The sequence below is a fragment of the Triturus cristatus genome, chromosome 12 (assembly GCF_964204655.1).
Source record: "Triturus cristatus chromosome 12, aTriCri1.1, whole genome shotgun sequence".
Lineage (NCBI taxonomy): Eukaryota > Metazoa > Chordata > Amphibia > Caudata > Salamandridae > Triturus > Triturus cristatus.
This window is the reverse complement of record NC_140595.1, coordinates 527,861,113-527,885,737: the sequence shown is the minus strand read 5'-3', so window position 1 is coordinate 527,885,737 and position 24,625 is coordinate 527,861,113. Positions and strand designations below refer to the sequence as shown.

The window sequence follows — 24,625 nt, the reverse complement described above, 5'->3', positions numbered from 1 at the left end:
TTCCAATTTTCTTACCTGCCTTGATGTCACAAAAAAATGTTGTGAACCGCTAGCAAAGCCCACATATCTGGCATTGATGTGTCAACATAGGTAAACACAAGCATACAGAAATGCTGTTCACAAGTATTCCATGCACAAAGGCTGTTTTCACATGAAAACCAACACATTGGGTTTAAAACAAACCTGGGTAAAGAGGAAAAAGGGAATGCTTTCTGCCTTGAAAACTTATAGGAGATAAGTATTTGAATGTGACAAACAGTGTGATGATTGAGTGTACTTTTTACATATAAAATAGTTTTTCATGCAGTCAAGGGGAGCACTCCTTTAAAAGGTTGAATGATACATGAAACAGCCAATATCATAAGAAGGGAGGGAAATGGTGCACTGGGTGGCATGTATGTGTGCCATATGCTTATGGTCATGGAGTCAATCTCAGGCCTGTAGAGAATATAAGAAATCTCTGCGCTCCACAGGGAAATACACTAACAGGAAACATGAATTTCCTATCACTAAAAGCCGTAATAAATTTGCTAGCACTCAATACAAACACAAATCACACCATCCTCTCAAAAGATACAAAATCCCTATTCTCTTCATAAAGAGTACATACATTCTGTATTTAAAAACACATATGGAATTGCTACATTCCAGGGAAGTCTGAAATAAGTAAGATCATTTTTAGGAGATAAACATATTTATTAATCATTCCAGAAGGTCTGGGGCTCGTAATAATAAAATTGTGTGCCGAACATTCATTCACCTTATGACACAATACCTCTGTTGATTATTTTACAATGATTGTGTATTGCACTACAAAATGAGAATATCAGGGCATAAAATGAAAATCTGAAAACCTAAGGAGTCATAAGGGAAAACATATTCAGTTCAAAAACTGAACATTTCCGAAAGTACCTACAAGTATGAATTCAAGGTCACTCTTTTAAAAAGAGGTTCCATAAGGAGTGTATGTCAGACTATCATATACAGAACTATAGTGTGACATAGTCATTGTGTCTTAAATAACATTTGCAAAAATATTGTCCCATTGGGTGTAGCTCTTCTATTATTAAATCCAAGGTGCTGATATTTTTGTAGAAGATATGTCAGACGATATTCTAACAACAATTCCTACACGGGACTGTCTTGCCAACAAACATTTAGCTGAAAATGGTCAAAGTACTGAAGAAAATGTTTCTTACACCAGAACACGTGATCACATTGCGATTGATGATTCGGAATAGTACAGTGTTCTCGTTGCTCCTGGGTTCTGCCACTTATGGCAAGTGGTGACATTTTCCTGCATTCTTTCTGGACAAAAAATGATCATATAAAATGAGATTTGGGCACATTTACTTGGACCTATGTCAAGGTTAGTGAAGAAGCTAGCAACGCTAATTTTGTATTGTATTGTACTTGGTTATGACCAAATAACAATTTTATTATTATAGCCCCTTCCTTTCAATAGTTGCTCTAGAAATTGCCCCCGTTGTGGCACTGCATTCCTGCTGGCCTTTTTTTGGGCAACCTAGACTTTTCATGCTGTAATGACAGTTAACACTGACTTGTAATGCCTGGCTGCTGACGCTTCTTTTTTTTAATGTCACTCTCCATCGTCTGTATGCCTCCTCTCCTATAGCATAGCCTACTTTTAGTCTCATGCATGTTTGCCTTAATCTCTATTATTGTATTTTCCAGACTGCCCACACCTCATTTCATAGATCACAATCTCTTTCTTTGAAACCATACTTCTGCAATCTAACAATCCCTAATCTCCTCTGGCCTATCTGTTAATCCCACCAATCATTTGCTTGAACTCACATAGCTCCCAGTAATGATCCCATCACATTCTATCATATGAATGTGCTACAAAGAAACTGAAACAAAGGCATGGATGGTCTCCTTGACAACACAAGACTAATCCCAATAACCAACAGTAACCAATAACCACTGCGTTTACACTACTACACCACAGAAGTGTTCTAAAGGGAGGATTGGTCGGAGTGATTTACTTTAAAAACAGAAAAGGATTTTCACAGATTATTGTAGACTGAACATGCACACATTTTGACTTTTCAAACGAAGCGGTAGAGGTTACTTTGCAGCCATATTTATTTATGATTTTACTAAGGCATTGTAAGGAATTTGCAATTTTCATTTTGGCTACAGCAAAAAATGGCAAGCATCTGCTGCATGTGCAATGTGCCCTCATGTAAAAAGGGCCCTCTCGAAAGCTCCCCACGAGAAGGACAATTTAAAGCTCAACTGAGAGCAGATCGACTTGCAGTTCAGTGAGAGTCCCACAAGATGGCATTGGCAGGAGCGCAACGCCCATTGGGCTCAAAGGGCTTCAGGCCCCCCCCCCGTCGTGTGTGGCAGCCTGGGCTGAGACAGCTTCCTGGGCACACACACAGCCGTACCCGAGTACTTCACAGGTCGTTAAAAGACCATTTGCTTGTGAATGAGGCTTTGTTGTTTTATCACCCCTTCTTAGAGCCCCTGCATCTCCACTCAGCCTATTGCTGGAAGAATTAGTCCCCCGAAATGTTTTCTTAGCCACCCCCTCCACCCCCCCCCCCCCAAATTTGGCTCTAGTCGCGCCTCTGGGCAGTGGCACAGCTATATAGTACCTGTAATCCTTTCTGAAAGGTGGTATGAAAATGCCAGCTGGCGCTTATTATTAAGCAGATGGCTAGGCTATGTAAGCCACTGGAAGAGCAAGAGACAAAGAGGGGTAGGGGGTGGAGGACGGGTGGGGAGCAAGTGGGAAAAAAGCCCCCTATTTACGCATATAATGTTATATTGGACTCGTAACATTCCTCAGGCTGTCCTCATATTGTCATCAGCACTTTCCACAATTAAACAAAACAGTTTCCTCCACACATGCTGCACGTCCCACATCCACACAGCAACACCTGCCCCCACATACAGACACCTCAAAGCACTGCACTCAAGCACACTCTGCCCCCACTCTGAGCCAGCTCTTAACACTGCACCCCACACAATGGACCTCCCATGGACAGCAGCCCCACAATCTGTGGTGGTTGTTTATAAGGCACACAAATACCACATTTTCTATTTAAGTTGCTCTATATAAAAATGCAAAATTAAGAAAAAACATATGTACCAACACCACCCTCTTTACTTGTAGCCCCCTCACAAAATGCACGCTCAGTCAAATGCGCCATTCCTCAAAGCACCCCTACTACACTGTATCTCGCATAAGATACTCCTTACAAAGTACACCCACAAACAATGCACACTGCTCAGGCCTAGCTCCATATTACCTCATCACACATTGTACTTTTCACAAGTGAGAGCATCGTTCCAGCACACACTTCCCTTAACATACACGCAGTAGCCACCCCTACATTCACCTTCACACTGCCAGGGCGTACGTAGCAGGTAAGATTGGAGGGGTGTGAGCTTTAGATTTCCTAACAATCACGCTGGCATATGTTGTTCAAATACAACTTATCAGAAGCAGGGCATGTGTGTGGGGGGGGGACGGCTTAAGGAGCAGTGGAAAGGGAGAAGAGTGCCGATTGTGAGGAGTACGTACTTAAAGCTCAATAATTTGTAAGATAACACTTTAAGTCCTTCAAAACAGGCCTGAACGTGTGTTTGTAAAAATCCCTAGTGTAATCTGTCAAACACCTCACCATACCCGACTTAAAGCACTTGAACCCAACTATTTATTAGAGGATACATTTATTAAGGGGGTGTTAAACCCCGGGCCTAACAACCCCCCCCGTAGCTACCCCTGCACACTCCAATCCCAACATCAAGTGCACTGAACACACACATTGAACTCCCACATACTACATCCCATGCACTGCTCTGTTACGTGCTCTAAACATGGTGCATTATCATTGCTTACTTTAACAATGAAGTGTTGTGGAGAGTGTGAGATTTGAAACTACACACTGCCCACCCTATAATGCACCCTCCACATTATACTTGGTTGGGGGTATGAAAATCATCAACTAACATTTTTTAACACTTGATTTCTTTTCTTAAAACTAATCTTTCTTTCACTAGTGATGCCACCGCCATCTTGCATATTTATTGTAAACGTTGGCTAGATTTGTACACTTCACCAAATTTTCAAATCTATGCACTCCAGGTCGAATCAGGTGTAAGTTAGGTGCTGAGATAATTGTAGGAAGTGAACTCCTGAATATTGGTGAATGCTTCTTTATAGATGGAAAGAAAATGTGCATTGAGTGCCTTTTCCTCCCGTGGCACTACTCCGGGGATTTATTTCCACTTGTTTATACCCTTTAGTATTTACATTCTCTATTATGTACAGTCACCACATGCAGTAAACCTACCAGCCCCTCTCAAACACACCACACCTTCAAGCAATATGAAACACAACAAATACAATATCAACAGAGCACTTGGTCTCAAGTCAACGATAATTCCAAAAACAGCTTTGGGACCATGCAAATGGTGGTAAAGCTCTATACAAATCCACTTAATATAAGAATAAACACTCACACAGGCACATTTCACATTTTTTTAAAATCAGTTTGTACAAGCATATATTATGGCTCTTTTTCTGGTAGATGTATAGCTTGCGACTCAGTACCTATGGCTTTAGATGTTGATTTATATGTGAGGTGACTTTGATACAATGTGCAACTGAGTAACCCTGTTTCATTATTTTGTCACTCTGCAGGTTGGAGACCGTCATTTAAATATTACAGCAAATGGGCGTCCTTGTTTGGTGCCATCATATCCGTGGTTATTATGTTTTTGTTGACCTGGGAGGCAGCTCTGATTGCTATTGGCATAGTTATCTTTTTACTGGCCTATGTTCTTTACAAGAAACCAGGTGGGTACAAATTATTGACTCCCCATAACACATTTCATGCGCACTCATGTGAATCTCTTCTCTATCCTACATAATTTGTTTCATCGCAAATCTATCTATCTATCTATCTATCTATCTATCTATCTATCTATCTATCTATCTATCTATCTATCTATCTATCTATCTATCTATCTATCTGTCTGTCTGTCTGTCTGTCTGTCTGTCTGTCTGTCTGTCTATCGAACTTTCTATGGGCCCCTTGATAATTTCACATGGCATGGGATTGGAGTAGCATATTTTGTTTTAATTGTGGTAATACAAATTGAAATTACTGTGAGATCTTGAGCCGTAGTCTATGGCTCTGTTGGCAGTTGTTAATCTATTGAATTACTGGGAGTGAACATTTTACCAGACTGGAACAATAAATAAAAAGCAGCTAACAATACTACAAATAAAATCGATACCACCGACAATGCCCTCATAATACTAGTTACAGCCACAACAATGACAATCAAGATAGGCCAGGTCATCCCACTCTGAAAGAAACCCACACCACAGTCTGATGAACACACCATCTACCGGCCCATAACTCATCCACCATTCATAGAGGGGATCATTGACAAAAGCATTCTATGTTCAACTCCAAGACCACATTAATGCTAACCATCTTCTGCACATCTACCAGTCCAGCTTCAGATCACACTACAGCATGGAGACCGGCACCTTACACATCGCCCTTTTGACCACAACTGAAGATGACCTCTGACTCCTGATGTTGCTGGGCCTCTCAGCAGCCTTCAACAGTTGACCACTCCACACTCATGTGCTCCCTGGGGATTCGAATGGGATTCACCAGCAATGTCTTTCACCAATATGCCGATGATACACAACTCTACTTCAAAGTTCTGCTCTGCTTTAGACATCCAATGCCTCAAAAACTGCTTTCAAATCATTCTGACCTGGATATCCAGCACCTACCTGAAGCTCAACCTAACAGAGGCAGAAAGCCTGTGTTTTGCCAAAAATGACAAGCACCTGTACAAACTTGGCTTAATGATATGAACTCGCATCTTGGAGTTAGTAATGCCCTACACCATGGCCTCTGTTGAAGTGACACCTCCACACTGTGTGTAAAGGCAGGAAAACCTTTATTGATCACACACCAGAACTAGCACGATTCTCTCTTCGCCAACCACAGGGTAACTGACTCATGTCGAATCATGAGATGCCAAGATTCCACATCAGCATCATGGCATGACATAGTGTACATTATTATTACTCTAAGACCCCATTACTACAGCCTCTCAGACTACATTCACTGCAGCACGTCTCATCCAGGGCCTGAAGAAATATGATCACATCACCTCCATCCTAATAAAACTCGATTGACTCTCTTTGCCGGTCTGCACTGTCTTAAAAAACAATTGCATCATTTACAAAGCCATCACAAACAGCACCCCTGCCTATGTTGCAGACAAGCTCACCATCTGTAGTAGTCCTCGGCACACACACAGCTAGATCATCATCAGACTGCAGATCAGCGTAAAAAAGAAAAAGCAAGACAGAAGGCCTTTTCCATGTATGCTCCTGGGATCTGGAACAAGATCCCCCTATCCATTAGGACTGCCCTGCTTCTCCACTTTAGGAAAGAGTTAAACTCACCTATATAAAGAACATTACATCACAATGTATTGGAAACTGGGTTACTGGTTGAGGAGGCTGCAACCCTACTTAAGTAGCAACCACAATCTCTGTCAGGTTGAAACACAAGCAAACCCCAAATTAACATGTGCTTAAACGTCTGGTAGCTTGGCACAAAAGCAGTCAGGCTTAACTTAGAGGCACTGTGTAAAGTATTTATGCAGCACTTCAAACACTAATAAAGTGAAAACACAATATAAGAAAATCCCACACTAATTTTGAAAAAAATGGTAAAATGACAAAACTGCAATCAGTAGAACCGTAGAAACACAGTTTCAAAGTTTTAGGTAAAAATAATGCCGAGGAGCACCAAGCACCAACTGTGGTGATCTGGTCATTCCAGACCACAACAAAGTTAACCGCGATTGAGCGTGGGCCAGATACAGGGACCGAGTTAGGTCCTCTGAACAAAGTCTCTTAAATCCTGATTGCAGACCATTGCGATATCCTGCGTTGAGTATATGTCGCGCACCGGCAGTTCCGAAAAAGCTTTAGGGCTGTGATGTGGAGTCCTGCTTTGTCATCGAGGATGCTGTTGACAAGGAGCTTGTGATACAAAGGCCTGCATTGAGGATGTGTCGCGCAACAGTGGTTCTGAGGAGACTATGAGCTGTCATGCAAAGCCCGGCATTGGGGATGCGTCGTGCTACAGCGGTTCCAAGGCAGTGCTGTGAGGAGATGCATCGCTCTGTGTCAGTTCTGCTACATGACCACAGCTAGGCTGGCAAAGCACCTTAAGGCCCACTTCCAAGGGTCTAGGACTGGGGTGGCACCACTTGGGAGGTAGGACTCACAGCTGAGTCCAAGTGCTGCGTTTAAGTTGGCCTTTTCTGTCTCTTCGCTTGGATCAGGAGGTCAGTCAACTAGCCCTTGGAGTCACACTGGTGGTTCTGGGCTCAAGATGCAGGTCCAGTTCTTTAACTCAGCAGGGCAGAAGAGTAGCAGCCCTTATTGCAGTGCAGCACAGCAAGCTTACTGAGTCTTCCACAGGCCCAGAGGTGTACTGAAGAGTTGGATCTGATGGTCCAATATTTATACTTGGTGCCCATTTTGAAGTAGGAGAAGGTTATGGAGGTTTCTTCCCCAAGAGGTGTTTGGAATGTCCTGCCTCCCTGCTCTGGCCCCAGCTTGTCTGGGGTCACAAAGGACTAGTATCAAACCCTTTGTGAGTGTGCTCAGGCAGAGACTTTGTGATGAGAAAGTGTTGTAGGTGACAGCTCCTCCCCCTCATCGAGTCGGAGATAGCCAACAGCTATTCCCCTTTGTCTCACTGTCTTGGAGCGATACACAAAGACCAACTGCCAGCTACACATAGTCATGTGGCCCAGGATACAGGCTGCAGGGACCAAATGGATGAGACAAGAAAATGCCAACTTTCTAAAAGTGAAAGATTCAAACTAGAGCAATGTGTTCTAGACAGGCTATGCACAACCTAAAACACTCAACTGTGAGTGTGCATTATCAATTCATCCAAAACTTAGTGGTATAGCAAGATGTGAAAACCAATAAGGTAACGATGTTATACTTAAACAATATGCTTTAAAGGCGATTCCGATATTCAAATAATAGAAGCAAGAACAATAGCCTTCTTCTTGGTATGCTTCTTTTTAATATTGGCACATCTGGTGTAAATCCAAGTTCAAAGTAAATTCCAACAATCCATGTAGTGGATCAAACACAATAAGATGAAAATCTTTTGTCAATCCCAATGCATTTCGGGTGATACCGCCACCCTTCTTCAGGGGATATCTGCAAATAAAGTTTATCACATTGAATGAGATTCTACAACCTAGATTTTTGATTATTAATCTCGAATAGAGAAAATAGTGCAGTAATGGCCCTTTATTATCCAGGAGGGTTAAAAGCTACTGCGTAAAGTAATTAGAAGATGGTTATTGGCCACAAAGTGATATTTCTGTGACAAAAGTCAAGAGCCGAGCCCTCAGAAAACCAAAGGAAGCTAGCTCACCCAGTGCAGAACGTGTTTGAAAGCAATGTACTCCGCGTTGAACAAAGATCATTATGTACCTTATAAAAAGAATTCAGATGTGGACATGGGTCTATACCCAGGGCTGCTGTCCAAGCAAGTGAATCACGACCTGTGAGATCAAGACAAGTGTAAACTAGAGGTGTCCACTTAGTGATAGCGTCATGGAATCAAGGTGTAAACAAGCATTTGCAATGCAATAGGTCTCGCATTTGCAAAAGTTTAAGCTATTGGCATTGTTCATGACAATGCCGTTTTTAATCTATTTTATAAAACAAACACATAAATAAATGCCATTATCATTTACAAAGCCAATAGCTAGTGTTGCATTATTTTTAGCAATGCCAACTGCTCACACTTTTATAATGCGAGACCTATTGCATTGCAAATGCTTGTTCCTGTTTACGTCCAGTTGCTCTTTTGTGCAAGTAGTGATTCTGGGAGAACGTAGCTGGGCAAGTTTCTCTCGCCCTCATTTCTGTGAGAATGCTGTAGAAACACACGTTATTTGCCGGGGTTAATTGCTGGCGGGGCTGTGGAGTGAGCTGCAGGAAGCATTCACCCCAATAAAGTGAAGCCAAATATCAGAAATCCAAAGACTGGTTAAGGGGTCCCTCCTGGACAGATCTGCAATCAGTCTGCGTATTTCAAACAGCAAAGTCCAACAACAGATGATGCTTTGCAACCGCAACAGAAGACATGAAGGGAATAAACATTTAAAATACATTCTGCCTTGTTCATATTTTATAACAACACCTTGAGGCTTTAAAACGAATTGCTTAGGTGGAAAGAACCGACAAATAAATTCCAGTACATTAAAAAATTGCAATTGAAACTTCACGGGGATATGCCTCTCACTTTGGGAAGGAAGTGAGTTTGTTTAAAAGAGCTCATTTGACAAAAAATCTTTAGTAAATCGCCTTTGGGATAACCAGATGTCTTTTTAAGTAGTCAATTTTACGGCAATGGCCTTTTATGTATGAATAAATTAGTTTTTGTTAATTATATCATGAGACTTGCGTGGGTTTTAGTTGCAGTTTAAGTGCACACCGAGAAACTCGGAGCACCAAATGCGTGGCCCTAAGTGAGTTTAGTTAGACGAAGGCTGCTGATGCTCCAGATGATTGTAACTGAGAAAGGAGGACGTGTGTGACAGGAGGCAATAGACTGCTGCAAAGTGAAAGCAAATTTGTGTGCTTGCTTGGCGGGGGCGGGGGAGCGCATTCCAGGTGGGGGAGCCATCCCTTTGAAGTACGATGCCAAACAGATTGCATGGCGGCACGATGCACGTGATTGTGCGCGTGCTCGCCATGCAATCCACTTTTGGGAGCACTTTTAAATGCCCCTTACTAGAGTCTCGCATAGCAATTGCGCAAACGCAATAGCTAGGCGAGACCTAAAAATGAGGAGAAATAAAAATATTTCTCCTCACTGTGTGCATCTAATGCCTGCTATTCAGTGGCATTCTTTTTTCACGCTTTCTCAGATTTACACATCCTTGTAAATCTGCGGCAGTGCCAAAAAGCAATGGTGTTGTGGTGGAACATAGATATCTGTGTGAAAGGGCATGATATTTACAAAGCAGCGTTAAGCCATGGCAAGTGGCTTGACGCAGCTTTGTAACTATGAAGCAGGGCGTAGTACCACCAGAGCATCCTAAAAATTCATGCTCCAATGGCGCAATGCCCTTGTAAATATGACCCGGGGTCTAGTGTTAAACGCTTCGCAAGTATTCCATTGTACTTTGATGTGACTTCCCAAGGTGTGTGTTACAATTTCAACTTCCATAATGCAGGATGACAATTTTAGGATCAATTATTTTGGATTGGCACTGTTTCAACTGGTATGTGCCTGCACACTATTTTGCCTAAAATTATGTTTTTCTCTAAATTATTAATTATTTATGTCTTAATTGTATAACATATTTAATTATGGTTAAGGTGACGCTATAGTTTGGTAAGGTAATAAGATTTTAGCTTATGTTAAACAAAAGTTGAAAATCAATGAAAAACCAAAGGTTAAAGTTGTGTCATAGTAGGGGTTAAAATAATACAAAAACTAACATTTAAAAACTAAAAAAAAACAATGAAATTCATCAGTTACAGTTTATTGAGCTAACTATAACGTGTGCCACTGCCATTGGTGCACTGCTTATGACTTCACACGTTACATCATGCCTGACATGTTAAATGACATCATTGATGACATTACTGATGGCATCTCAAATGTCTCTTGAGGACACCATTAGAGGACATAGCCACCATTAGAGGACATAGCCACAGTCTATATGGCCCAAAAACAAAATAAAATCGCACTCTTAAATAAAAAGCCTGGCCTGAAGCTGATTTTTGGTGTGGCATTCGTAGTGAGGGTCCCATTGCTCTCCACATTAAAGCATTCAGAGCTTCAGATTAGCTAAGAGTTCAGGTAGCCCCCCACCACCTCACATAGTGGCTGTGTCATAGCGGCAAGCGGCACGTCTACCTGGAGAAGAAGACCTGAGCAGTTAGGAGTTCGCATGGCTGCTGTTTCCGTTTCCCAGCTCTGCAGTGGCAGACAGCGCGCATCAAGGCACTGCGGGGCCTTCCTCTGAATCTGCTGCTGGGAGAGGCTGTATCCCTAGAAGACCTTCAGCCATCGCAGGAGTGGGAAAAAGCTGAATGCCAGGAGGCGTGCCCTAATCCTAATGCGGCAGCTGAGCAGGGAGGGAGAGCACTTTACCCCATCAGCACTTTGACTTTGAGAAGACACCTCAAGTCGAAGCACGGGAAGGAATATTTCAGGCGCCAACAGGAGAGGCACACAAGGGTCAAGCTCTGCCAAGCCTTCATAAGCAGCGGCACTTACAGGAGCTGAGGAAACAGTTTCATAGAACTTCTGACAACACTTCCTGCTGGTATTAACAGCAGATGCAAGTGTTTAAAACTTACAATGCTCCGAAATGGTTCAACCCTTCTTTGGCCCTTGCTTCCGTCCATGTGGGCAGTTCCAAAGTACTTCCTGTGCCCTTGTCTCGAATCGCTCAGCACTAGTTATATTGTCGTATACTCGCGATATAACCCGCAAGGCAGCTCATTGGCCACTGCACCTGCTACGTTGGTGTGAGTGAGCATTGTCTGTACGTCACATGTTGATATTGGGATTAATCTATATGATTGGTTTTTTAAAAACTCAGGATTTGGTAATAATATGTTTTATTTAACTGAAAAGGGGTATGTAAGTGGATGCGGTTCATGTCAAACAGTCCAGGGCAAACACAGTCCACTCCTTTGTTGTGGCAGGCTGGGGTATTGTCAAAATAAAATTCAATCTAATTCTGTATATTGTACAGAAAAGAAGAAGTGCCAAAACTAAGTGCCAGGTCTAAGGATCTCCCTAAAGACCGATGAACTGCAGTGTCAGTACTCCCAGGAGCACACCTTATGCAAGTAAAAACAAAACAAAAAAACAGCCACCCTAAGACTTAAATGCTAGAACCCTTCATGCCAGGTGTCACACAATAACACAACTTTTTGTCCCGCAGCACCTTGCCTTCTAAGACTTGTAATGTTTCCAGCAGCATTGAGATAATATTTCCGGCTTGCAAGGTGCCTGTTGGATAAAATCCAGAAGGTTATAAATACGTTAATCGATAGCGCACACACTGTACAAGAACATATACGTTATAAAACTAAAATATATATTTATACACAAACATATATCAAAAGCAGCTACATGGTTTAAACATGAAACGTGCACAAATTATGCACTCACATATACTTGTAAATGTATGTTCAGCCTTTCATCTTTCGAGGCTGATAAAATGAGTATCATTAACATGGTTAGTAATACGTTTTAAGAGAGGACTAGAAGACGAAGACTAAAAAGAAGAAGAAAAAGAACAAGAACAAGAAGACAAAGAAATAGAACAAGCTTTCGCCACTTTCCTCGGCCACGAAAGTGAAAGTGATCGCGATTGCGATCGCGTGCTGCCGAGGAAAGACACATGGCGCTGCGCGCGTGCACGTTCACGTGCACTGAGGCTTTAGGCCACGGCAGCACTTTGAAAATACCAACTATAAAATGTCTCTCCGAGCCAGCGCAAGCGCTGGGGCTCAGCGAGACCTAAAAATGAATGAAGACTCACCAGGCATCTACGGCGCCGGGAATATCCAGCTAACATGCGCTAGAGCGCAAACAACAAACCGTATCAAGTGAGGTATCAGTGCTAATTAAGACCCACAGGTAGACTCGACTCCAATATAACCGTAACAACGCTGAATGTTATGGCCAATGAATCTAGAAAATATAACGTAAACGGGTGAAGATAGTATGAAAATGCGGGCGACCATCTAAGTTGGGGCTAAATAGATGTTAAACAACATGAATCTTACTCACTGTTGATGTAACCAAAGTGCGGATTCAGTGCGAACGCCAGAGAAAACCACCCGGTGAACTTTGCCAATTAAGAAATGTGTTAGGCCACTGCAAGCGGCTGCGTGTTACGTCAATGTGATGAAAATCGAGGACGGACTATAGGGAATATGTTGCGATCGTGAAGTCAGCTATATTGGAGAGGGGAGTTGTGGATTAGTGAATTAAATCCGTGAATACTAATGCACTGAATTACTGGATGATTAATACTCACGTAAGGTGTAAAGGTGAAAGCAAAAAAAAGAATAAAGCCACGCTTTGTATACCAAAAACCAGTAAGGTAGAAACCATAATGTTGCCTGATGGAAAAGGGCTCCATAATTTGGGACACAGCTGTTGACTCAACGAGTTCCATGTCATGCTGATGGCAGACTTACAAACAACTTAAGTCTGAAACGCCTATTTAAAAACTGAAATTGCATGCAAGAGGACTAACAGCATGCATTATACAAGTGATAATCATAATGGTCACATCCACGATTTGCGATTGATGTAAAACAAATTTCGTGCATCAAGCATTAAATGTAAAACATCTACAGGTTTAATGCATCATCATAGGGTCTCATTCTAATACAAGACAGTTATATACTAATATGACAGTATGACAACATGAAATTAGTGTCTCGTCTCCATATTGCAACAGTGTACTACATTGTTATCACACATCATAAAAACATCCAATAAATGTCATGGAACCTAATTACAGACAAACAACCTCTTTACTGTTATATCACTAAAATAATCATGTTGAACATGAAACATGCCCCTATACAATTGTTCTTATGATGCAATTTGCATAAGTCCTTCTAGTTTTACAAGGTAACCATAATAAGTGAAACATCGATTCATGTTGCATGTCACATATTACAAACAGTAAACTGAATAGCATCACTGTATCCATTGCTACACAGAAGGACCAATTAAAGTAATAAAATATACAACTGTTGTCCCTGATAGGTGAGGCATCTCATGCAGTCGAATATATAACACATAAATAAACCATATGCTAGTACATACAGTAAGTCAATATCTGTATAGACCTCTATGATTCTAATATAAGGTGAAAGAAACGAAGTACTGTGAGTGGCTTCAAGAGGCTAATGTGAGTGCTCGGAGTGACCTTGCTCCCTGAATTAACTATGAAAATATAAATTATCTGGTGTCACCAGACTGGTACCCTATAAAAAACATGACAACTCCATACGGTCATTCAAACCCTTGGGGGTCGTTGTATCCAAATGCCTAATCCAAAATGTATCCCTCTGGGTGATGAAGTTTGACATATCTCTGTCCTGATGTTCCTGGACGACTTCTAACACACTGAATCTTAATTGTGCTATTGAGTGGTGTGCATCTACCCAATGGCTTGCTAGAGGGGAACTCAATGTTCTGGTGCAAATCCTACTTTTGTGTTCTGGGATGCGAATTCGTAAGGACCTTTCGGTCTTACCAACATAGTACAGGCCACACAGGCACCGTATTATGTAAATAACATTGTGTGTGTTGCAATTAGCTGCGAAATTAAGTCTGATCTGTTTGCCTGACCAAGGGTGTGCTATATGTGTACCCAAAATCACATTATTGCAATGTGAACAGTTGTAGCATCTCATCATGCCTTTGTGTGACTGTAAATCTGGGGTATCTCGTTTCTTTAGCAACTCTTTGAGATTGCGAGACCGTTTGTATGCAAAAATCGGTCGTTCTTTGAAAAGATTGCCAAAGTCGGGCTCTGTTTGCAACACATCCCATCTGCTCAATATAATTTTTTTGATAGCAGGAGAGTGGGTCGAGAAAGTGGAAACAAATACTTCCCTTTTCTCTGGTGTTTTCGTTCTCTTCTCCAAAAGTGCTGATCTTGGGAACCCCTCTTATCTTGTTGCTGATTCTTCCACAATTTCTCTTGGGTATCCCCGTGTCAAGAAATCATGTTTGGTTTGTTCAAGAGTTTCCTTCAGTTGTGCTGGATCTGAAGTAATACGCTTAATTCTCAAAAATTTAGAAAATGGCAGGTGTCTTTATAAAGAACCCGGGTGAAAGCTATTGTAAAGTAATGTATTGTTGCGGTCAGTGGATTTTTTGAAAATCTTAGTGGTAATCTTGGATCCCTGTAACTCAATGCTTACATCCAAATATGAAATTGACCGACTGTATAGAGTGAATGTAAATTGAATCCTGGGATTAAATTCATTGAGTGCAATAAGCTTCCTTTCTAAATCCTGTCTCTCTCCACGCCACATGATGAAGATGTCGTCAATATATCGACGATATATGATGAGGTGATCAGTCCAGGACGTGTCATTCAGTACATTCTCCTGTTCGAACTTCATCATGAAAATATTTGCGTAGCTCGGTGCCCCCGCAAAACCCATGGATGTACCATTGGTTTGAAGGAAATATCTCTCCTTCCATTTGAAATAGCTGTTAAAGAGACAGAACTGCAATAGTTCTATAAGAAAAACTTTATTGGCAGGAATGTCCCCCTGCTGTAGCAGGGCCCACTTAATTGCTTCAATGCCCTCAGCATGAGCTATAGAAGTGTATAGAGATACTGCGTCCACTGTACCTAACCATATTGTTTCTCCAGATGGTAAAGTAAGATCATCTAATAACTTCAAGAAATGAGTCGTGTCCTGCACATAGGTGGGTCCTGATTGCACAAAAGGTTGTAAGAAAGTATCTAAATAGTGCCCCAGGGGTTCATGGATAGAATTACATCCTGACACAATGGGACGGAGTGGAGGATCCTGAAGACTTTTATGAATTTTAGGAAGCATGTAAATGAATGGCCTGCGTGGAAACTTCATATACAGAAAATCAAATGTCTTAGTGTTAATCCAGCCCATGTCTTTAGCATGCGTCAGTATATGTACCAAGATTGCTTGGAATTCAGATGTGGGATCATAGCTCAATGGTAAATATGTGGACTCATCAGACAGCATCTCATTGACTTTGGTCTCAAAGAGATTACGATCCATGATAACCAAGGCACCCCCCTTATCAGCTTGGAGGTACACTAGTGACTCGTCACTTCTCAAGGTTTTAAGTGCTCTTCTGTCCGTGGGTGTCAAGTTGTGATGTTTTTCTGGTGGGGTCGATAAAAGAGAAAGATCTCTTTTCACTAGTGTTTCAAGAGTGTTGAGAACCTTATGAGATATGGGAGAGGTGAAAGTACTTTTAGGTTTGAACTCTGTGTACTCCGAATCTGTGGATTCAGTACTCATAGAGTTTTGTTTGGAGAAGAAATATCGGAGTCTAAGTTTCCTCATGAACTTGTAAAGTTCTAATTCTGTGTTAAATGGTGTGGTATGAAATGTAGGCACAAAGGATGTTCCCTTATTCAATATCGCAATTTGCGCCTTTGACAAAGTAGCAGAAGAAATGTTCACTACTAATGCTTTTTCTGTCTCCTCCCTGACCCAGAAGAAGGATATTGTTCTTGCTTCTATTATTTGAATATCAGAATCGCCTTTAAAGCATATTGTTTATGTATAACATCGTTACCTTATTGGTTTTCACATCTTGTTATACCACTAAGTTTTGGATGAATTGATAATGCACCCTAACAGTTGAGTGTTTTAGGTTGTGCGTAGCCTGTCTAGAACACATTGCTCTAGTTTGAATCTTTCAATTAATGTGGTGGCAGGGTAGAACCACCTCAGGTATTGCCCACCAAGATAGTACTATCTCAGTATATTTAGTTTAACAGGTTGATCAGTTTAACTTGAGAGCTCATCTAGCTATTAATATCCACAACTTTCTAAAAGTGGCCTTTTCAGAATTGTGACTTAAAATCCAACTTTACCATTAAAGAGGGTTTTAAATTATAAATCTTTAAACCCCAAACTCGACATTCCAATCTGCTCTCAATTGAAAGTTATTACTCATTAAATCTAATTAGGGGACCCAATGTTATCCTATCAGAGAGGTATGCCTTGCAGTAGTGAACAATGAATTTAAGAGTTTTTCACTACCAGGACATATAAAAGTTAAAAGTACATGTCCAACATTTCAAATACACTCCACCCTATCCTATGGGGCATTTAGGGCCTACCCTAGGGGTGACTTACATGTATTGAAAAAGGAAAATTTAGTTCTGGCAAAAGGTTTATTTTGCCAGGTCGAAACAGCTGTTTAAAATGCTCACATACGGTGCAATGGCAGTCCTGAAAAATGTTTAAAGGGCCACTTAAGTGGGTGGCACAATCAGTGCAGCAGGCCCACTAGCAAAATTTCATTTACAAGCCCTAGGCACATGTAGTACCACTTTACTACTTTACTAGGGATTTACAAGTTGATTAAATGTTCTAATTGGATGTAAGTAGGGTACAATTCGAGGGTACATGCGTGTAGATGGCGTTTTCACTGGGTGGACACCGCCTACCCTGCCTAGAGGTTAGGCCTCACAGAAATATGGTAAACCTGTCCTTATGGGATTTTCAGAAACGCTATACATTTTCGTTTTTCAAGCACGTTTTTATTTATTTGCAAAACATGATTTAACTACACATTCCAACCATGGTATATGACACAACACAAGGCAGTATACACCTGGTAAAAATGTTTTGGTGAACCTCCCGTCTCCATCCCATCTGCACTCAGCACTCTAGGGTACAACCAGTACAACAATAATCAAACTCAGCCATTGAAGAAACGTGTCCATACATTAGCAAAACATAAAACTAAAGATAACTAAACAGCAGCAGCAAGTCCTGAGGGGGAGCAAGCAGAGGATAAAGAGGAGGAAGGGGAGGGTAAAGGAGGGGATGAGTGGGAGAGAAGGAGGGGAAAGACAGATTAACAATTGCACTCTCCATGGTAGCGCACACAGCAACCCGCCACTCACAGACGCACCTGCATTCTTCCGGGGGTACTCTAGGGGACATCTCTTACTCATCCACAACAGGAGCCCCTGATTCCTGAGAAACGCCGGGAGCCATCATCCAGCAGTAGCACTGCAGTCAAGCTCTCAAACATATCCCCCCACAATTCCAGGTCCCTTTCTGGATTCTCATCAGTGCACACTACTTTCAACTGTCTCTCCTCAGCCACCCCGCATTCACGTGTGTCTGCCAACCATTTTCGGATTTCAGTGGACAGTCTAGGTTACACCCAATTGATACCTATACGCGGCTCAGCTAGCCCCAGTCCCAGCAGGGCAAACCTGTGCCTCATCTTGGCTCCCCTCTTTGGCGTTGAGAACACTCCCAACAGACATTGTTTAAGTGTTGTGTCCACCTGCATGTGTGTCCTCTCGCAGATCCCCCAGACACCGGGATACATTCAGCAGCGCCTGCAGGTTGTCTGCTTTCGTTCCGAGCAGCAACGTGCAGGCGAAAAAGGGGCTTATCAAATTCCAGCTAGGTCCATAACAAAGTCCCAAGTTAAGGGATCATCAGGCCTCCTTTTGTTTGAGTATCCGGGCTGGGATCTATCTGGACCTCACACCTAGATGCAAATCCAATGAAGGGGAAACAAAGGCACACAGCTTTTTATCACTTCACAAATACTTAAGAGGCATGCTTTTGTTCAGTCCCTGTCTATAAGAGATATTCATGTCAGATGTGTTGGTCTGTTCAAGTATTTACACAAATATCAATGTAAATACCACTATTTTGTTTTATTTCTTTTATAGCGCCTATAGTCCTACTCATACTACTGCAGGGTATCAGAGCACTTTGCATCACAGGTACACATTATACATTGGCAATAAATCAATGTGTGTAAATCAATGTACAGAATGTGTTACATAAGGCAGTGAGAGTTACAAGATGTAGGAGCCACAAGTCCTTCACATGTCACTGTGTTGTATTAGAAGGATTACAATTTATGAACTGCAAATAACAGAAGGATCTCTGTGTTAAAAGCAGTAACTCACTTACCCATTTACATAAAATAATAAAAATCTGTCATCTGCATGTTACATAATGTGCTTTGCGGGATACACAACAATTCTCCATGCGATTTTGATTCAAAGCTGGGAGTAGACAAAACACATATATCCAGCAAATAGGTTAACCTCCAGAGTTAATTTACCATTATTAATATTCCCTCTGATTTAGTTGGCACACTAAGAACTCTGTAGCAGGTGCGTTAACCCCAGAAGATATTTTAAAATACAGACTTTGCAACCAATTAAGTAGAGCAGATCTAGTGTCATGTTTCTCCTTGTTGCCAATATCTTTGTGGCAGGGTTTTAAAAAATAAATGTATAAATTTAAATTGAGACCCTGATTTTGCGTTGGGTTTTGTCACTTTTTTGGCACAATTCTGACGCAAAATCTAATTTGTTAAATATTGTAATGAGCTCAAATGTAGTAATGATAGACCTGCTAAATAGATGTGTGAGTACAAAAGGGGGTGGTGATGGACGGAGCATCAGAACCAATCAAACACTCACACCCAGTCAACAGATCTGGGTTTGATCCATCACCGTTCTTTAGCCCACTCTGCCACCCCAGTTCAGACATGGCCATATGCAAATCAGTCTGACCCTGTGCCTCATGGGAACAGTCCAGCCCAAACTGCCAAGCCATGCCTTCCCTGGACCGAACAACAAGCTTCCTAGGACCGGTTTCTGGCATTTCAGCCGTCTTCAGCCAGGCTTGCTTGAATCCAGTGGCAAAGTGAGCAAGGGACTCACGTCTGAGCATACCCTGCCAACTTATGGCGAACAAAGCGGTACAAAAGGGGGTGGTGATGGACGGAGCATCAGAACCAATCAAACACTCGCACCCAGTCAACAGATCTGGGTTTGATCCATCACCGTTCTTTACCCCACTCTGCCACCCCAGTTCAGACATGGCCATATGCAAATCAGTCTGACCCTGTGCCTCATGGGAACAGTCCAGCCCGAACTGCCAAGCCATGCCTTCCCTGGACCGAAAAACAAGCTTCCTAGGACCGGTTTCTGGCATTTCAGCCAGGCTTGCTTGAATCCAGTAGCAAAGTAAGCAAGGGACTCACGTCTGAGCATACCCTGCCAACTTATGGCGAACAAAGCGGTACAAAAGGGGGTGGTGATGGACGGAGCATCAGAACCAATCAAACACTCACACCCAGTCAACAGATCTGGGTTTGATCCATCACCGTTCTTTAGCCCACTCTGCCACCCCAGTTCAGACATGGCCATATGCAAATCAGTCTGACCCTGTGCCTCATGGGAACAGTCCAGCCCAAACTGCCAAGCCATGCCTTCCCTGGACCGAAAAACAAGCTTCCTAGGACCGGTTTCTGGCATTTCAGCCGTCTTCAGCCAGGCTTGCTTGAATCCAGTAGCAAAGTGAGCAAGGGACTCACGTCTGAGCATACCCTGCCAACTTATGGCGAACAAAGCGGTACAAAAGGGGGTGGTGATGGACGGAGCATCAGAACCAATCAAACACTCACACCCAGTCAACAGATCTGGGTTTGATCCATCACCGTTCTTTAGCCCACTCTGCCACCCCAGTTCAGACATGGCCATATGCAAATCAGTCTGACCCTGTGCCTCATGGGAACAGTCCAGCCCAAACTGCCAAGCCATGCCTTCCCTGGACCGAAAAACAAGCTTCCTAGGACCGGTTTCTGGCATTTCAGCCGTCTTCAGCCAGGCTTGCTTGAATCCAGTAGCAAAGTGAGCAAGGGACTCACGTCTGAGCATACCCTGCCAACTTATGGCGAACACAGCGGTACAAAAGGGGGTGGTGATGGACGGAGCATCAGAACCAATCAAACACTCACACCCAGTCAACAGATCTGGGTTTGATCCATCACCGTTCTTTAGCCCACTCTGCCACCCCAGTTCAGACATGGCCATATGCAAATCAGTCTGACCCTGTGCCTCATGGGAACAGTCCAGCCCGAACTGCCAAGCCATGCCTTCCCTGGACCGAAAGACAAGCTTCCTAGGACCGGTTTCTGGCATTTCAGCCGTCTTCAGCCAGGCTTGCTTGAATCCAGTAGCAAAGTGAGCAAGGGACTCACGTCTGAGCATACCCTGCCAACTTATGGCGAACAAAGCGGTACACAAGGGGGTGGTGATGGACGGAGCATCAGAACCAATCAAACACTCACACCCAGTCAACAGATCTGGGTTTGATCCATCACCGTTCTTTAGCCCACTCTGCCACCGGAAGCTTGTTTCCGGTCCAGGGAAGACATGGCTTGGCAGTTCAGGCTGGACTGTTCCCATGAGGCACAGGGTCAGACTGATTTGCATATGGCCATGTCTGAACCGGGGTGGCATTGTGGGCTAAAGAACGGTGATGGATCAAACCCAGATCTGTTGACTGGGTGTGAGTGTTTGATTGGTTTTGATGCTCCGTCCATCACCACCCCCTTTTGTACCGCTTTGTTCGCCATAAGTTGGCAGGGTATGCTCAGACGTGAGTCCCTTGCTCACTTTGCCACTGGATTCAAGCAAGCCTGGCTGAAGACGGCTGAAATGCCAGAAACCGGTCCTAGGAAGCTTGTTTCCGGTCCATGGAAGACATGGCTTGGCAGTTCGGGCTGGACTGTTCCCATGAGGCACAGGGTCAGACTGATTTGCATATGGCCATGTCTGAACTGGGGTGGCATTGTGGGCTAAAGAACGGTGATGGATCAAACCCAGATCTGTTGACTGGGTGTGAGTGTTTGATTGGTTCTGATGCTCCGTCCATCACCACCCCCTTTTGTACCGCTTTGTTCGCCATAAGTTGGCAGGGTATGCTCAGACGTGAGTCCCTTGCTCACTTTGCCACTGGATTCAAGCAAGCCTGGCTGAAGACGGCTGAAATGCCAGAAACCGGTCCTAGGAAGCTTGTTTCCGGTCCAGGGAAGACATGGCTTGGCAGTTCGGGCTGGACTGTTCCCATGAGGCACAGGGTCAGACTGATTTGCATATGGCCATGTCTGAACTGGGGTGGCATTGTGGGCTAAAGGACGGTGATGGATCAAACCCAGATCTGTTGACTGGGTGTGAGTGTTTGATTGGTTCTGATGCTCCGTCCATCACCACCCCCTTTTGTACCGCTTTGTTCGCCATAAGTTGGCAGGGTATGCTCAGACGTGAGTCCCTTGCTCACTTAGCCACTGGATTCAAGCAAGCCTGGCTGAAGACGGCTGAAATGCCAGAAACCGGTCCTAGGAAGCTTGTTTCCGGTCCAGGGAAGACATGGCTTGGCAGTTCGGGCTGGACTGTTCCCATGAGGCACAGGGTCAGACTGATTTGCATATGGCCATGTCTGAACTGGGGTGGCATTGTGGGCTAAAGAACGGTGATGGATCAAACCCAGATCTGTTGACTGGGTGTGAGTGTTTGATTGGTTCTGATGCTCCGTCCATCACCACCCCCTTTTGTACCAAATAGATGTGTGAAGTCATAAGATCTGATGTCACTTCTTGTGATGCCATTTCCTATGATGCAACGTGCAATGCCACACACTGTGAGTTATGAGCTGTGACATCACGCACCATGTCACTTGCATTCTGCCTAACTTGGTTAATCCCCCCACTTCTTTTTTAGAACTTGTGCTGTGGGTGTAAGCCAATTTTACCATGCTTAGAGGAGACCACATGCACTTTAGCACTGATTACCAATGGTAAAGTGCAGAGTCCTATGGCCAACAAAAACGAGACCAGCAAAAATGGATGAGTAAGGCAAAAAGTTTTTGGGAAGACCACCCTAAGTCTGTCAGGTCTAACACAATGCAATAACCCTTCTACTAATCATGGACTTTATGCTTGACTTTGGTCATGTATGGTGCACTGCTGCCTTTTGGATAGGTTTGCGCTATGGAAATATCATATATATAAATTTTATTTAATAAATGTTTTTGTTTTTTTACTTGGAAGATAAAAGGCGAAGAAGGTCCTATTTTGGAAGCCATTGTACAGTACTGGTGCAAGACAGTAGGTGCAGGAATAACAAAGTATTTCTAGGATATTTCTGCAGTAGGTGTTAATTGAGTTTAAATATTGCAGTCGTAGCCGCTTGACCGAACTGAGGTAAAAAGAAGAGTTGCTGTAAAATTGGGTTTCAATAGGGTATGTTTGGGGATAGAAGGGCATGTGGGTAGGCGGTGGCATTTTAAATTGCTCCTCATTAAAGTGAATGCAGTAGGCTAACCTCACGTGTTTCCATTCAGAGGCAAACTGGGGCTCATCTGTGCAGGCCAGCTCCTACAACATGGCGCTGAATTATTCTGTGGGACTCAATGAGGTGGATGAGCACATCAAGAACTACAGGTGAGGCCAGTTTGCAATGATCTCCTGATTTTAGTTTTAACTTTGAATTGTTAAGATGGAAGATGGCCGTTTTGTGTGGTGGGCAAGCATTGATGTGCCTTTATAACTTGATGTACAGTCCTTGTATGAGCGACGGAGGAGAGAATTTGTTGCTACTCATTGAAGGTAGAGAGCATCAGAATGGTTGTATCAAAATGGGTTTGAGTGTTCACTCAGGCGGTTCTTATGAGCTCTTGAGGTTATCATTTGTGTCACGTATGATTAGAGTATAGTAGGGTTAATGTGCTAGTGAATGGCACACTATTGCGTTACTTGCATCATGGAATCTCATTAGACCCTAGGAGCAGAGAAGTCCACATAATGGCTGGATAAATAGCCTTCGAATATCCATGCAAAAAAATATAAAACATGGACAGATGCCATAGTTCAGGATCTGAGAGACAGCTGTTTTCAAGTAATTGTAAAATTTCGATGGTGCATGGCTGCTGCCTGTTCATGCTGGAAGGGTGACATGCAGGATGTGCTTTCAACTACCCATTAATCTCTGCCTCTACATTAGTCTCATCCCATGCTTTGCATCTTCAACTCACTACTCTTGCGTCAACCCCCTGCCCAACTAGATCTTCACTTCTCACCCTCACTGCTTTTGTGGCACAGCATGATAGTCAGTTTGGCATTGGAATGGATGGGTGGTGGTAATGCCTTGCCAAAACTACATGCAAGGCCAGAATAAATTGCCTTAATGTCTTCAGGCGTGGGCATCGCTAAAGAGGACCCACTTTTGGGAGCTAGTGAGTCTCCTTTCTATCAAGGTAGTGTACATCACATACTTCCTAATTAAGTAAACCTGTTCACTCCCTGTGTTAAAACACAACACCACTGAAGCAAATATTAGTTTTATTTTCTCTACATTGAAATGTCTGTTCAAAGAAACATACCTTAGTTTGTTGCTTTCGCAAAATATGGAAGAGCTGTTTGTTTGAAGGTGCAGTGGGGAGGATAATATTTCTATGCAGGAAGTTCTGTGCTAGGCAAATTGAGTTTTTCAAATAGGGTTTGCTATTTACCATGGCATAGCGCTCAGGAAAGTATGTCTACCCAACCTTGAGTGCATTACCTCCAACTGGACCAGACTGTGCAGAGAGCCTCAGGATTCCAAGACCAATAACCATGCAAGGATTTGATGGACTCGGTGTCCAATGTTTATTGGATCTTTAAGCGTACTGGTAGTAATTACTGATCATAGAGCTTAGTAGCTATGTGCTTGAAGCAATCAGTATGTCTCAGTGCTTATGCATCTATGTTCTGTAGCAGTCTTCTTTCATATCCAGGTTTTAGCTCTGTGCTATACAGACCATCCAAAGGCAACAATGCCCTCTCTTTCATAGGGATCTGAAATGCCATAGTAGGCTTACTGTCAGCCATTTATTCAACATCATAATGAATCTGAATACTTAACAGAAGTTCCATCATGGCCTGTCCTTACCATAGCCTTGACCTCA

The 24,625-nt window shown here is 42.9% G+C and overlaps 1 protein-coding gene across 2 annotated transcripts in view; it reads left to right on the top strand.

Moving 5' to 3' along the window:
* The window catches only part of SLC12A3 (solute carrier family 12 member 3), a 297,158-nt gene that overhangs the window by 122,473 nt on the left and 150,060 nt on the right, over window positions 1-24,625 (top strand). For both annotated transcript variants that reach the window (XM_085637358.1, XM_085637357.1), the window contains exons 14-15: window positions 4,682-4,837; window positions 23,024-23,123. In XM_085637358.1, the coding sequence (XP_085493484.1) occupies window positions 4,682-4,837; window positions 23,024-23,123 (256 nt within the window). The remainder of the gene's footprint in view (window positions 1-4,681; window positions 4,838-23,023; window positions 23,124-24,625) is intronic.